The 16,894-nt window shown below is 39.4% G+C and overlaps 1 protein-coding gene across 1 annotated transcript; it reads left to right on the top strand.

Moving 5' to 3' along the window:
• The first annotated feature begins 8,991 nt into the window (after nt 1-8,991).
• On the top strand, nt 8,992-15,635 carry VTCN1 (V-set domain containing T cell activation inhibitor 1). Its single transcript, XM_003769842.2, has 3 exons — nt 8,992-9,891; nt 13,675-13,953; nt 15,511-15,635. Exons 1-3 carry the CDS (start codon nt 9,441-9,443, stop codon nt 15,633-15,635), a joined length of 855 nt encoding a protein of 284 aa, XP_003769890.1. The 5' UTR covers nt 8,992-9,440.
• The last annotated feature ends 1,259 nt before the right edge of the window (nt 15,636-16,894 follow it).

The following is a 16,894-nucleotide window of genomic DNA, read 5'->3' as shown; positions in this document are numbered from 1 at the left end:
ACATCACCTTGAACTACATCACCTTTCCCCTATACATTATATAAATACATACAACACAAGCACACATATATAAGTGTGTATATATCCTATGTAGAATATATAACATAAATATATAAATATATCTTATAATATATATCCTTTTGAACCTTTTGTTGCTTTTGAGAATTTAAATGAGTATTCTTTGTTGCAATAAACTTTTACTTAATAGTAGCTAGCATTTTTTGAGAGGGTTTGCAAAGCACTTTACAAATATTATTGCATAACCACCTTGGGAAATGCTATTATCCTCATTTTGCAGATCAGGAAACTGAGGCACTCAAAGATTAAGTGGCTTAAGTATGAGGTATATAGTTAGTAATAGTGACCAAGATCAGATTTGAACTCGAGGTTCAGAATTCCTGAATCCAGGTTCAGGATTCTATCCATTGCACCACAGAGTGGCCTTCAATATTGTAATGAATTCATGATTGCATAAATGTGGGTAATTTCCCAAATCTCTGAAAATCACCCATCCGTGCCTTCTCATCCTTGTCTTTGTTGCCCATATCTTTCTAGAAATCCTCCCAAAGGTTTCACCCACTTGCTAGGCCGGGAGAATTCCTCTCCTTACTTGAATATTGTATGGAAATCAGGGAATCACCTGGGCTATTTAACATGGCATCTAAAATAGTTGAAGCACTCTGAAGTCCACAATTTTTTTTTTCAAATTGAACTCCATTTTAATAGTTCATGCTCATTTTTGTTCAATTCAACAAGGATTTCTTTTTTTTATTATAGCTTTTTATTTACAAAATATATGCAGGGGTAATTTTTCAGCATTGACAATTGCAAAACCTTTGTTTCAACTTTTTCCCTCCTTCCCCTCACTCCCTCCCTCAGATGGCAGGTTGACCAATACATGTTAAATGTCAAAGTATAAGTTAAATACAATATATGTATACATGTCCATACAGTTATTTTGCTGTACAAGAAAAATCAGACTTTGAAATAGTGTACTATTAGCCTGTGAAGGAAATCAAAAATACAGGCGGGCAAAAATATAAGGATTGGGAATTCTATGTAGTGGTTCATAGTCATTTCCCAGAGTTCTTTTGATGGGTGTAGCTGGTTCAATTCATTACTGATCTATTGGAATTGATTTGGTTCATCTCATTTCAACAAGGATTTCTTAAGTTTCCACCATGATTTATTTGGGCATTTTGTTCATGCTAGGCATGAAACTCAAAAACCTGTCCCTCCATGAGCTTATATTTTACTAAAGGGAAACAACATGTATCCAGGTAGATATATCTAAAGAAAATACCAAATACCTATGGAGGTTGGGAGGGGACTAATGGGGGATCAGGAGAAGAGGAGCCCCTCCATGGCCAAGCCTTAATGGATATGAATTCAAGAAACTGAGGTTGAGAGGGACAATGTTGCAGGCTCAGGAGGTAGCCTGTCCTAAGGCCCAGAGAGAGAAGAGATTCAGTTCCTGGACTAGGGAACTCCAAGTAAGCCCAATTGGCTGGAATCCAGGGTGAATACTAACAAATGGGAGGATAGACTGGATCCAGATTGTGATGGGAAGCTGGAAAGCTTCACATATAGGAGAATGAAATGGCCCAGCCTTCTTTAGTTTGTTTTTTAAATTTTGGTTAATTTGTTTTGGCAATAGGTCATAGGTTCATCGATTTAGAGCTAGAAGGGACTTCTTACTCAGCTTCTCATTTTCTAGATGAAGAAACTGAGGTCAGAGTCATTGTGCCTTGCCCATGGCCTCCCAGTCACAAAGAATCAGAAGTAGCATTTGAATCCTAGCTTTTTACCACAGGTAAGACAGGGGGAGAGCCTGGAGGCAAGGAGACCAAAGAGACCATTGAAATAATCCAGCCAAGAGACAGACCTGACCTGGTGGTGGACAGGGACAATCCCCATCACTTAGCAAAGCATCTTAATAAATGGAACACGTATGCACTGAGCTCCTCTCACGTGCACGCTCAGAGTTCATATTTGTTTGGTATCTTCAGACTTAATTAACATTGATGTTCATTCCATCTGCCACAGTATTAACGAAAAGAGTAAATGGGGCCCAAGCCCACAGCACGTCCCAGCGGCTCACCACAGGTGCCCGTTTTCAATCATTATGTCCGCTCTAAAAAGTTTCAGTTCATTTCCTACCTGTGGGCTCAAGGCCAACCTATTTAAATTAATTTGGTGAGTAGCAATATTACTGAAATTGAGATACATCATTACCATTGCACTCCTTTCATAAGCTCTACTAATTGCCTATTTTTATCCAAAAAGCAATCTGCTTCCGTCCAGCATGGCTGGTTCTTTATAAACTCCTGCTATGCATAGCTACATTACCCTCAAATTGACAGATGTTTTCTCTTAGTAATATTTGTTTCATTATTACAATAAGAATTGATGAGGGTAGGTATTTCCTTCTCTTTCATCAGCTAGCTTCTTCAGTGTCTCTGAGTGTCATCTCCCTCAGAACTGAGACCAGAAATCGGCCTTATTAAACATAGATACTGATAATAACTTGCATTTTCATGACATCATAAAGTGCTTTATACAAACACCATCCCTTTGGGATCTCACCAACAACCCTGTGAGGTAGGTCATGAAAGTATTATTATTCCCATTTTACAGATGAGGGCTCCAGGAAATAAAATGAGCCACATGTTATAACATTGCTAATAAGTGACAGAGTTGAGGTTTGAATTTAGCCCTTTCTACCACCGTATATGCTACCATTTTCCTCGTGATTCCTACAGGGAATGGGCTATGATTAGTCAACATCTCTGTACCGCTGTCGGTTGATCTTTGTTTAATGAGCTAAGGGAAGGGAAAAGCCCCAAGACAGCTCTTTTCAGTTTGGGGACAAGTTTAACTCAATGCCATGAATGACCCTGAAAATCTCTCTCACGTATACCTCTGGATGCCTGGATTCAGTGCCTTCATTCTCTGTTAAGTCGTCAGAGAAGCTCCAATATGTAACATAATTTTTACTAATTCTTGTGTAAATTATTAGGCAAAGGGTACAGCGCAGCAGAAAACAATGCAAGGACTATATTACGGAAACATCAAACATCAGCAAGGATTTTTCTTGCTATTCTCAGCAGTATAGAAAAGTGCCCCAATAATTCAGAAGGAATTTTCTTGTGTGTGAAGGAAGCCACAAGAAGCTTATGACAGAGGAAGAATCACTTGAAGACCTCTTGGGTTTCCTCCTTTACACTCTGAGGTTTAGTGTAGCTTAAAGTAGTGAATTGAATTTCATCTTCTCCTTCGCTTGCTTCACATTTCTAAAGGAGATGACAATGACCAGTGAAATGGGCAGAGAAGGGGTAGCATTTTTCATTGTGTTCTTAACTTTTCACATTTGCATTAGGTGAAAATACATTCATGAATGCATGATTTGTTGACCTTGAAATAGTTTTGTCTTAGCTTTCACTTTTTTAATTGGCTTAATTCCGCATTAATTCTTAAATGTGAGATAATGATAATGTGTAATGCACTAGAAAGCATACTGGGAGTCAGAAAAAGGGTTCAAATCCTTCCCTTGCTAATACTTTGTATGACTGAGAACAAATCATTTAATTTCTCTGGCCAATAAAATGAGAATAAATAAGATGAAAAATAAGACTCTTTCTACATCTGAAGGTCTCTTCTGCTATTCTAGGCTCCTAAACACAAAGGCAGGACATTCTAGGAAAGAATGATTCCATATACTTTTATATTTGTTCTCTTGATTCAGGCCAATGGCCGTCTAGATTTAAGAGAACCTGAGATATTATTGCTGTCTGACTAATGAAAAGGAACAATAGAGAAATTGATTGTCTTGCCAGGGCCACACAGCTCAGGTTCTGCTCAGGCCAGAATTTACTCTTCTAAATTTGTCTGATTGGATGATATGATCTCTCTAGACCCTGATTTTTCTCATAGTGAAAATGTCTTTGTTTCTCCTCAACAAGGAGGTTGTAAGAATGACTTTAGAGGGATTTTGTAGCTCCTTAAAGGTCTTTTTCATTCATTCTAGCAAAGAGATCCATATAGGATCACAGATTGAGAAAAGAAGGCACCTCAGAGGACAACTAATCTAATGCTCTCATTTTATAGATGAGGAACTAAGATCCAGACAGTGAATAATTTTGTCTCAGTCACACAGTTATCAGAATTAATAATCTAATGTTTTCCATATCCATTTCTTTACAAATATCCAAGTTGCAACAAATTCAAACCAGCCCCTTGCCCAGCTGAAAGTATTCTTTTCCTCCATAATTTTCCTAAAATACTTTTGTTTAGATGGCTTCTTTATCCCCATCACATGCTTGTATTATACTTACTTGGGTACATGTCTTATTATTCTGATTAGATTGTAAGTTTCTTCAAGTAAGAGCCATGTCATTTTTAAAATCTATGTCTTCATATCATCCTGGTAAGAAATGTTTGCTGAATTGAACTGAACCCCTCAAATTTTTAGCAAATGTAATCTCATTTGGCTCTTTTTGATTATAAATCACTCCCAGAATATTGCCCCCACCCTTTACCCCTTCCCCAAACTCCTACAGAGCTTTACTTGCCCTCTGGACCACCACTTGCTTCTGCTCACTCTTTGGCAGAATCCAACAAGGATTCTTGAAATATGTTCTAGAACCCAAACTGCAATGCTTGGAGGTCTCAATCCTTTCCCATTCCAGCTTGACAGGCTTTAATTTTGTTCCATTTTTAATACTAGCCTCGTTTGAGCTACTTTTTTTTTTCTCTTGGGCTTTTTTTTTATTCTTTTCATCTTATAATCTAAATCTTTTGGTCTGATTTTTTTTTCTGTCATACAGGATAAATAGAATAATTCGGAACTGGAAAAACATTAGAAATGATCTAGTCCAGGCTATTCATTTACAGATGAGGAAACAAGTCTAGAAAAGTAACATTATCTGGTCAGGGTCACACCACTGGGTTCCATGATTTCCTGGCCCATTGTTCTCTTCCTTGCATTTAGCTTCCTCTCTTGTTCTTCATAGTGCTTTAAAGAAAGCTGTGGTACATTGGGAAAAGTACTAATTTTATAGTCAGAGAATGAGTGCAAAACTCATCTCTTTCACTTGCCTATGCGATCTTGAAAAGTTCTCTGTGCCACAGCCTTAGTAAAATGAAGGGGGAATGTAAAGAGAAGATTAGAGAATCTTTAAGGACCCTTCAAGCTGCAAAACTATGAACTAATTTCTTTAAAACCTTGTCTTTTCTCCTTAACTGGATCTCTTACCTAACCTGATGCACAGCAGGTGGTCCCAAGACATCTTCCTTTGATAATATTAATATGAGAGCAATAAGAATTCAAAAAATCAGATTCTAAATCTTTGGGTTTTTTTTTTTGTTTGTTTATTTATTTATTTATTTATTTAATAGCCTTTAATTTACAGGTTATATGCATGGGTAACTTTACAGCATTAACAATTACCAAATCTCTTGTTCCAATTTTTCACCTCTTTCCCCCCCACCCCCTCCCCCAGATGGCAGGATGACCAGTAGATGTTAAATATATTAAAATATAAATTAGATACACAATAAGTATACATGACCAAACTGTTATTTTGCTGTACAAAAAGAAGATTCTAAATCTTTGCAAGTATACTGGTGCTAGTCCAAGGCTAGATTTGGAAATAACAATCCTTTATACCTGTAATTATCAGGGATAATAACTTCAATGTACTCAAAGGAAGATGTTCATCATAGCCACTCTTGAAGAAAACCTGCCCATACTAGCAGGTGGGAATCAGAAGAACCATTTACTTTAAAAGATAAAGATAGCTAAGTAAATTTTTTAAAATTTGGTATATAAGTAAAAAACATATTCTGTGGTTTTTTTCCTTAAAAAAAAGAAAAAAATAGTTTGAATTTAGTTAGACATTTATAGCACTGTCTCATTTGGTTACAGTCTCAGATGTTATCAGAGGCTACTGAAAGCTACAGAACAAAAATAATTACTATAATGTTTTTATTTGAATGGATCCTTAAATGTACAGCTCTTGCTCATCATGCCTTCCTGCAGTTTCTTCATGGAGATTCCTTCTAATGTGCTGAAGGCCTTTCTCAAGATCTCCCAATATTGTGGTTGCTTGTCCTTCATTCTTGAAGAGGACCATGACATCAGGAAGGTGGCCATGACTTGCAAATAAATTGTATTTAAGTGAGGAAGGACTGTGCAAAGTCACCGGTCTCACTTATGTGGAGAGAGTGGCCAGATATAGATCAGCATGCCTGGAGAGGGCCCCAGATGTAGTAGTGGGAAACCTAGCTTAAGCTAGTGTCTTTCTCAGGTTTCAATCTAAGAAAATGTCCAATCAGTAATTGGACAACCTTATAGTGTAGCCAAAGAACTAGGAGTCTTTTTGATATAAGAGACTGTTCTACAAATAAAGGCTTTGGTTGACTTTGCCTAATTCTTGGATTTTATAGGTTGTTTTTTACTCCTTCTAAAAAGGGAAGGGGAGAAAGGAATAAACATTTATATGGCACTTACATATGCCGGGCATTGTGCTAGCTAAGCACTTTACAAACATTATCTCATTTGATTTGAAAAAAAAAAAAGTTCGAGAAAACAGAGGACAACAAATGATCTGTGGGATAGTAGAAAGAGCCGTGGACTCAGGATCAGAGGGTCTGGTTTCAAATCCTGGCCATATCATTGACACCTCCTAAATCACTTAGTCACTTCTGGTGACCTTGGTTTATTCTTCTGTAAAATGAAAGCCTGGATAACGGAAGATCCTTGCCAACTCTTTGATCTTCCACCTACTTAGTCATTAGCATTTCTTATTCCCTTTATTAAACTACAACCTGCATAAATTTGGACATTCCGTTGTTCATTAGTGTGTGTCCAGCACTTAAAAGTCACAGTTGCCTGACCAGAAGTGCCTAAGGAACATCCTTAGTTAGTCTGTAAACTATTGCAAGAAGCTCTCTTAAACAGTCTTTCACTTCATAGCAACATCCTCCTAATGCACCACTCTGGTCCTAGTCACTTCTGCCCTCCACAATGGCTAATGAATGAAGGCCAGACCTTTGAGTGGAGCCTTCAAGTCCTCAGCTATTTCCATCTCATCACTTGCCTCTCTTACCTGTGAATCCGGGAAGCTATAGCATGTACAGTGGCCATATCCCAGTAAAACCTTCCAAAAAGGTGGGCCAAACCAGGCTGACAATAACAGACAAAGCTCAAGCCCGTTAATGACTTGGGGGATGTCTATCCCAAGCAAGGGAAGACTTCCTCTGATGGAAAAGCCACGAAGGAGGCTGACTCAGGAGGGCTTAGAGCTTGGTCAGACATCAAAGACCTCAAGGTCGTCCACTGTATCCCAGGCCATCCTGAGATTTCCTGCCTAGTCTTGCCACTGGACCTTGATGACTCTGGAAGACAGAACGAGGGTCACAATTTGATGCAACTCTGCCTCCCTAAAAATCAATTCATACACAAGTTAAGACATTGCACATCACATTGTGATGTGTTTGATCCTCTTCAAAGATGAAGGATGTCCAGCAACATTCATTCTATCTATTGGGTCCTTCATGGACAGATCTGCCTTTAATTACACTTCATCAAAATCTGCCATCCTTCAAAATACCATCATCTACTTCACCTATTCTTTCACACTACACTCTTAGAAAAAGTTGTCTCCTCTTGATACCTTTCACTTTCCCACCATCCATTGACTTCTCAGCCCTTTTGATTTGCTTTCTGAACCTAGAATGCTACTTGAAGGATTCTCTTAACAATCATTCATCAAGTAAATCAGATGGTCTGCCCTCTTTGTCCGTCACCTCTCTGTAAATCAACACCACTGACCTCCTCCTCTTGAATACTTTCTTCTTCCTGGGTTTCAATAGCTTTCCTTTCTCTTAATTTTCCTGGTTCAGTCCTCTTTTCATCTCCTAATTATGGATGTTGCTCAAGATGATGAATATTCTCGTGTGTTTCCGTGACTGCAATTATCATCCTTTCATCTGCTCTCCTGTGTTTCCAACACTCTAGTATTTTCTTTCACCCAAATATACTTCCGGATCATCAAACTCAAAAGATCCAAAGCTAAACTCATCTTTCCACTTAAAACTATGCTTCTTCCAAACTTTCTCATTTCTGGTCATAGAATCATCACCTCTCAGTTATCCAGGCTTGAAACCTTGTTATCATTTGGGCTCTTCCTTCTCTTTCCCCCCTATATATCTGCTCATCTGCCAATATCCATTCATTTTTCCTTTGCAATCTCTTTTATATCTGTTCCTTTCTTTCTACTCCCACTGGACCCTCCCCAAATCCAAGCCATTCCTATAATTCTCATGGGTCCCTAATATCTGTGTTCCTCTTTTCTCCTTTGACCTTGGAAGTAGGGGAATGAGAGTCACAATGACATTTGGAGCTGGAAGGCATTCATCTTGTACTAATTCTATTTTTAACACAAGGAAAATCAACTCCATAGAAGTGACCTCTCCAGAGTCAAGGAGGCAATAAATAGCAGAATCTCCTTTGTCTCAAAAGTCCTTTGACTCTAAATCCATTATACTACATCACCTTTCCTCCATCAACCATTTTAACTTTCTGCCCTTGTTAGCTTTGACAATCACCCATAATTTGGTATTATCACCATTTATTGCAAACTGCTTCCCCATTTAGGAATTCACCACACAGAATTAACAGAGGCAGGGTAGGAATAGTGGGGAAAGTGTTCAACACGAATGAAGAAATTAGGATGGGACCTCAAATTTCCCTGTCTGACACTGACCTCTCTGTGTAACCATGGGCAAGTCACTCACCCTTTCCTCATCTGTAAAATAAAATAATTGGACTATACAGGCTTTTCTAAATGTATGCTCCTATAAATTTCATTTTGTTTTTCAGGATAATCCTTGGCTTAAATTGTCAATATCTTTATCGTTCACCTGATCATTCATTCATCAGGTTCAATTAACCTGATAAGATTAATTGACAAACCAATCATTTATTACATGCTTACTACAACCAAGATATAGTCACTGGTTTTGTTTTATTTTTTAATTTGTGGTGCACTTGGAAAAAAAAAGGCAAAGTGCTTCAAGTGAGAAAAAGCCCTGACTTCATTTGGCATAGTGAATGGGATTAGATAAAGAGTTAGAAAGACCTCGATTCAAGTCTTGCATCAATAGGGAGGTCACTTAAGTTAGCTTTTCCATAAGTTACTTAGACTCTCCATACCCATACAATGAAGGTAGATCCTCTAAAGTTCCTTCTAGCTCTAAATATATGATCTTATGGCTGTGGAGAACATAAGTTGGTCATCATAAAATGGGGGTTTCTACCTTATCAGAGAGTTGTGCTATTTGAGCTTGACACCAATGGCCTAGGGAACCTAGGAAGCAATTTTATGGTTAACCAGACTAAAAAATAAATGGAACCATATGAAGGATAAATATCAGCCATGGTTATTCCAGAGTGGGGTGATGGCCTCTGGGATCCACAACTTTGGAGACTTCCCTTCAAAGGCAAGCAAACATTTCCTCCGGGGCTGATCTCTCTTTCAGGGAGGCACTCCATCGCGGTCACGACTCTCACCTCGGCAGGGAACATCGGGGAGGATGGCATCCTGAGCTGCACGTTTGAGCCCGACATCAAACTCAGTGACATCGTGATACAGTGGCTAAAGGAAGGCGTCATGGGCTTGGTCCATGAGTTCAAAGCAGGCAAGGATGATCTGTCTGGCCAAGATGACATGTTTAAGGGCCGCACGGCCGTGTTTGCAGATCAAGTGATAGTTGGCAACGCTTCTCTAAAGCTGAAAAATGTGCAGTTAACAGACGCCGGCACCTACAAGTGCTACGTCATCACCTCCAAGGGCAAGGGGAACGCCAAACTGGAATACAAAACCGGAGGTGAGTCACAGCTGGGAAGGGGGAAGGAAGTGTCCCCCAAACTCACATCGGTATCACGTCACGTGTCCAAAATCCAACTGGGTGAGCAGTTATTCAGTCTATAAGAGAGGCAGCCAGGAAGCCCCCCGGCTCCCAGCCCACCTCTGACCCCTCATGGAGGCCACAATGTCCTCGGGCTTTTATTTCAGGCACTTGAATCCCTAGAAGGTGCCTCTCTGCTTGGGTAAAGGAAGTTTCCTCACCTGGGAGTCTTGTATCTACACTAACAACACAACAGGCCAGTCTCCCTGTCCTGGGCCTATACAAGCCTATTATGTTTGAGTAAATGGAAGATGGCAGCCCAAGGCCAGCACCCATTGTACTGTGTGACGCGGACTCCCTTGGAATCAGAAGGCTGGAGTTCTAGTCCTGGTTCAGATAAGTTGTCAGACTTTGAGCAAATCCCTTTAGTTTTCTGAACCTCAGCTTCTTCATCCATAAAATAGGGCTAAATTCAAAGATTATTCAAAGGTTATTAAATGGAGAATGCATTTGCAAACCTTAGAGCCTCCCTATATGATCCTGAATCAGATGCATCCACTCTTCTGCCCGGAGCGATTCCTGACACTAACTTGAAGCCTGCTTCCCATGTGTCCCAGTGTCTGACAATGTCCCCATCTGCATTTACTGATCCCCTGTCTCAGCTGGAGATCCCCACATGGCACCTCTACTCCCTCAATGTATAGACATCCTTGGCCACAGCAGTCTCTGATATAACAGAATAGACTTAATTGACATCTAGGGCAAAGAGAAGTCTCCTTTGCTATTTAGATCAAGTATAATGTGCCAGACTCCTTACATTTATACAAGCGTTTGTTGGGCTGGGGTTCAGTTCTAAGAGCATGCAGTTGGAACTGAACAAAAGCCCCATTTGTCCTTACAAGGAAATGTTTTGGAAACCTGTGTCAATAAGCATTTTATTCATCTTTCAAGACTCAGGGATCCAGCTTTTCCAGAAGCCTTCCCAGGCTTACCCTACCCCATCCATCATAGTCTTTCCCTGAGCATTCCAAAATGTATACAATCTAACCCCTTGAATTCAAAGCATCATAAACTTGCAGAGGAAGAGAGAGACTTGAGAAGTCATTCATTCTAACATCTTGCAATATATAACATGTTCAGCTCTTCAACCCTCTCTGCCACCCCAGGTGTGAAGCAAGAGAGGAATTATGAATTATGGGAGTATCTCTCCTGTGTTATGGGTCTTATCACCTTCTTCTGACTGAGGGCTCCTGGGAAGAGAAAATATGGCTTCTTTTGCAGACCTTGTAGCCCTAACAGAGTTCTTGACAGCCAGAAGGCACTTGGCAAATGAAGAAGAAATAAACTTGGATCACAATGTTTTGCAGAGAGTCTAGGACCTATTTTCCCCCTGCATCTCCCACTATTATCTCATCCTATAGGTCCAGGAGAAATAAATTTAACTTCAAAATATAGCCATTTTTGGAATAAGAAGCAATATATCCAAGGGGAAGAAATGCCTGAGTTTTGTCATTATAAGTCTAGAACTGAAAGGGACTTGAACCAGTCCCTCCCATTTTACAGTCCTAGAGAAGTTAAATGATTTGCCTAATGAGAGAAAGAGAGAGAATTAGAACTCAGGCCTTGAGATCTTTCCCCTATATCCTTTTATCTATTTACAGTTGCTAGGATGGATAACTTCCATAAAATTAATGAATAAATATTTATTAAGTGTCTATGTTACAGCCACTATGCTAAGTGTTGGGGGTGCCTCCTTTAGTCTCTTTCTCTGCTGTTAAAGACAGGAAGCCTGGGCCTGCCTTCACTTAGTCAGGGCCTGTCCAGTCTGAAGAGGCTTCATCCTTGCAGTCCATCCTCATCCTCCCCCTTTTTCTCATGACCACCACCACTGGGCAATCCTTCCCCAGTCCTCCTGATTCCAGTCCCCCATTCGTGTTTCCATCTCTTCTCTCCCAGACCTTTGTAATAGTCATTAACCCAATATTCCTGCCCTCAGTATATCACCCCAATCACCCCTCCATTTCACTAAGTAATACTATTAATTAGTGCAGTGTTATGACTATTGATCAAAAAACCTTCCATTTCCCCATTTCCTACCAAATAAAATAAGAACTCCTGATCCCAGGACTTGAAACTCTGCCACCTGTTTTTTTTTTTTCTTTTTAATTTAATAGCCTTTTATTTACAGGTTATATGTATGGGTAACTTTACAGCATTAACAATTGCCAAACCTCTTGTTCCAATTTTTCACCTCTTGCCCCCCACCCCCTCCCCCAGATGGCAGGATGACCAGTAGATGTTAAATATATTAAAATATAAATTAGATACACAATAAGTATACATGACCAAAACGTTATTTTGCTGTACAAAAAGAATCAGACTCTGAAATATTGTACAATTAGCTTGTGAAGGAAATCAAAAATGCAAGTGTGCATAAATATAGGGATTGGGAATTCAATGTAATGGTTTTTAGTCATCTCCCAGAGTTCTTTCACTGGGCGTAGCTGGTTCAGTTCATTACTGCTCCATTGAAATTGATTTGGTTGATCTCATTGCTGAGGATGACCAGGTCCATCAGAACTGGTCATCATATAGTATTGTTGTTGAAGTATATAATGATCTCCTGGTCCTGCTCATTTCACTCAGCATCAGTTCGTGTAAGTCTCTCCAGGCCTTTCTAAAATCATCCTGTTGGTCATTTCTTACAGAACAATAATATTCCATAATATTCATATACCACAATTTATTCAGCCATTCTCCAATTGATGTCTGCCACTTGTTTCAACCAATTCATGTTGTCTTAGCTCATACTCTCCTCCTTGTATTCTCTGATCCAGTTAAACTGGACTACCCTACACTCCTTCATCCTGCCGTCTTCTATCTATGTATCTCATACCATCATCTCTGCTTGGTGGACTCTCTGCTCAACAACGCTAGCTGCTAATTAGCCTCTTCTTTCCTTCTACAACTAATTCTAATGTCATCTTTTCCATATTTTTTTGATCCCTTCAGATGAAAGTAATCTCTTGTGTCTCTGCCTTTCTGTGTCTCTCTCCCTCTCTGTCCCTGTCTCTCTGTGTATGTTTCTATCTCTTCCCATCTTTCTCCCTCCTTCCCCCTCTGCCATTTTCTCTGTGTATGTGACCATCTTTTTCCCTCTTTCTTTCTCTTCTTTAATTCCCCTGACACTTTCATTTTCTTTTCTTACAAAGCAGTTGCATATTTGCCCATTCCCATGGGACTGTTTTTTACAGGGTCCAGGTCATGTCTCTATTAGCATCTCCAGCTTTTAGCCCACTACCTTGTATACAGCAGATATGATTTAAATATATATATATAGATAGATAGATACATATGTGTGTATGTATGTGTATATATATATATATATATATATATATATATATACGAATTATGCTCTAGTCCTAGGATGCTTCTATGAGCAACCAGACGTACACACAGGACCCTGGGAAGCCTGATGCCCAGGGCTAGGTATAAACTAGTTTTTTTGGGGGGGTGAGTGGGGTCCTCAAGACCCCTGCAATAGGCTCCTAAGAGTTCTTCCAAGTCTCTCACTTTCCCATCTATCCTCTTCACCCTGTACAAAAGTAATTTTCCTAAAGCACAGGTCTGCTTGTGTCAATCCCCTAAATAAACTCCAAATGGATGCAAGTTAATTAATGCTTTTACTTTTGAATTTTGCTCTCAAACCATTGACTTGCACCTTTAGTCCTGACCCCTGCTCTCCTGTGGATTACATTTTAGCCTTCAGCATCCCAGATGTGAATGTGGACTACAATGCCAGTTCCGAAAGTCTGCGCTGCGAGGCTCCCCGATGGTTCCCACAGCCCACTGTGGCCTGGGCCTCTCAGGTTGACCAGGGAGCCAACTTTTCTGAAGTTTCCAACACCAGCTTTGAGCTGAACTCTGAGAATGTCACCATGAAGGTGGTGTCAGTGCTCTACAATGTCACTGTCAACAACACATACTCCTGCATGATTGAGAATGACATTGCCAAAGCTACAGGAGATATCAAAGTGACAGGTAGGTCCCTCTACATCTGTTCTGTGCATGGAATTGAAGGGACTCTGACTGGTTTAGAGACCTGGTGCAGACTGAAATTTAATCTGATTGGATTCAATAGCTATTTATGGTTCACTACAGTGTTAAAGGATGACCTCTGCAAGCTATGTTACTACTTGCCATCCAAGCCAGTTTTCTAACAGCTCAGAGTAAGGTCAACAGGGAGAGAATTATACAACAGCTATTCACGTGAGGCAGCTGCTCACAAAAGCTGATTCACGGTGTCCTTGGGAGCTGATGGGTTCAGACTACAATGTGGGAATGCAATTTCCTCTGATGTGGCTCTCAGGTCTAGCCTGTCCCCTAGTATATGAAAGACCTTGAATGGATCCAGTGGTTTATAACCACATTAGCGTGAACCTTGAGTACCAATGCTTGAAAACTTTGAACTTAACTGGCCTCCCAGGCTGGACAGAGGCAGACCTAAACAGTCCCCAGAAGCATCCTGCTCTCCTTGGGTTCTTTTAGAATACAATTTGTGGTTGGGCTAGTCTTTCAAGAAGTTTCTCTAGACTGACCAGGACGCCCTGGGTTTATGTAAGAGCTAGGGTGGAATCAAATTGGTTTCTAAGATAAAAAGTAACTAGAAAAAATTTAATTCAGAAAATTCAGTTGTTATTTACTCATATCACGATCAGTCAACATTGTATTTAGGTGCCTTTGATTATGAAGCTTTTAAAAAAGGAATTGTTGAATGAGTTGAATGGGAATTCATTTCCCATTGAATGACTTTTCTCCACATATCACAAAGAATGTCTATTGGCATAGAAAGGTCAAGAGCTGCATACAACACAATGGCTTCTGGACTTCTACTCTATTCAGAGACTGGGTCCTTTGGCTGCCACAAAGAGGTCAGATGCAAAGGGGGAATCAGACCTAAAGACCTAAGACCCAAAGAAAGAATTTGGAACAGAACAGCACAGAAATCATTAATCTGCACAGATCCCTTCCTTGCTATGCATGTAGTAGCCATTCAATAAATATTTATTGAATGGATGAATGTGTTATGGTCTGTTTCTTATTATTGATAACTTGGGTGTCCTCTGGTAAGCCAATCTATTTCTTCACTCACTGACTTTCTCAACTATAAAATGAGCACTTTTTCTCCCTAAGCATTTTACTAATGTTGTGAGGGTTAATGATAGAATATCTGGTAAGAGCTAAATACTACGCAAGAAAAGTGCTATATGCACAAAGGGATTTTCTATGAACCTGTTTGTTGAGAAAATGAACCAAGGAAGTCTATTCCATTATTAGGCAATGTGTAATATTATTCTATTGGCAAAGGTTCACATTTGACTGAGTGATCATGGGAATGAATCCAAGAATGGAATTTCCTTTGAAGAAAGATCTGCTCTTAAGCCAACTATAAATTAAATGGTGATCTGATAAAAATGGCTTTTATTAAAAACAACTCCTATTGTTTCAGTGTTTGCTATTTGTTTGCTAATGAGCCACATGAAGAAAAAAAAGCACCCAGTTTGCCCTCAATGGTATTTTTTCCCTCTCCATCTGCAGACTCTGAGATTAAAAAACGGGGCCACCTGCAGCTGCTGCATTCCGAAGCTGGCCTGGCAGGCTCATCCCTCTGTGCCCTTGGTTGGGTGCTTCTGCCCCTCACCCCGCACTTGATGCTCTTATAGGTTCTCTGGGATATACAGAAACATACACAGTCATTGACAAAACAGGTAAGATATCCAGGTGAATGGTATGGGAAACCATTTCTGAATTACATGTGCATGAAGGTACTTTCAAGAAGCTTTGCTCACAGTTGTTGGTCTCAGAAAACAATTAAGCAAATTCATGAACCAGAGCTCTATTTATGCACATACTCTGTGGGATAATAGCATTCACTTCTCAGACCCAAGCTCCCAATGCACCACCCTCTTTTGCAGAAGTAGGAGGACTTCAGGGGAACAAGGCTGCATATATTCAGACATGTTGGTTAATTTTTTTCTTTTTTCTTATACAAACTTCGCAGAAAGCCATCTTTCTGGGTAGCAAACAATTCAGAAATAAAAATGAAGACACAAAAAAGATATCAGGCATTAAAAAAAAAACTTATACTTGTGGTACTGGAATCAGTGTCCCATAGGAAAGGAGTTCATATTCTTCTGATGGTATACTCATGCCTCTGTACTTTTATTTACACCTTGGCCTGTTTTTAGAATGCCCTTTTCCCCATGTCTACCTTTTGAAATCCTTCACATTCTTCAAGATTCAGCATAAATGCTCACTTTTACATGATACTTTTCCTGACTGTCCCAATTAGAACTAAGTCCTCATGTACTTCTTATATCTTTCATTGTACTTATTATGGTCTATTTTGTTTCTGTGAGACCCTAACCACCATGAGCCTCAGTTTCCTCATCTATAAAATGAAGATAATATTTGTACTACTAACTACACAGGGTTGTCTTGAAGAAAACACTTTGTAAAGAATAATATTCAACATAAATATGAGCTTTAATATGATCATTATTTTGATATGTGCCTTATCTCTCTTCCAGGATAAGCTCATTTGAATCAGGGATGATGTTTTATTCATTTTTGTATCTCCTGCAAGACACAGCAGTCTATCCTGTATATGGAATATGATTAATCAATGTTTAATTGAACTAAAATTTTATTGGGATTTGTAGAAATATCTTTTACTGATGGGCATCATATACTTCAATGAAGGCAAAGCAATTTAAAACAAATAATTATCCCTGACCAGAGAAGAATAAAAAGGCCCCACTAATGTGTTCATTCTTTTCAGTTCAACAAATAGTCACTGAGCACTGTGTTGCTAGGAGGGATGCGCTAGAGCCAGCAAGAACTGAATTTTCAACACGATCACTTACATTTCAGAAATGAGCAAATGCGACAAGCTTTAATAGCTTATAATGATGATTGATAC

Source organism: Sarcophilus harrisii, chromosome 4, assembly GCF_902635505.1.
Source record: "Sarcophilus harrisii chromosome 4, mSarHar1.11, whole genome shotgun sequence".
NCBI classification, from domain to species: domain Eukaryota; kingdom Metazoa; phylum Chordata; class Mammalia; order Dasyuromorphia; family Dasyuridae; genus Sarcophilus; species Sarcophilus harrisii.
The sequence above is the reverse complement of the archived record's forward strand: the minus strand, read 5'-3'. Positions and strand labels throughout refer to the sequence as shown.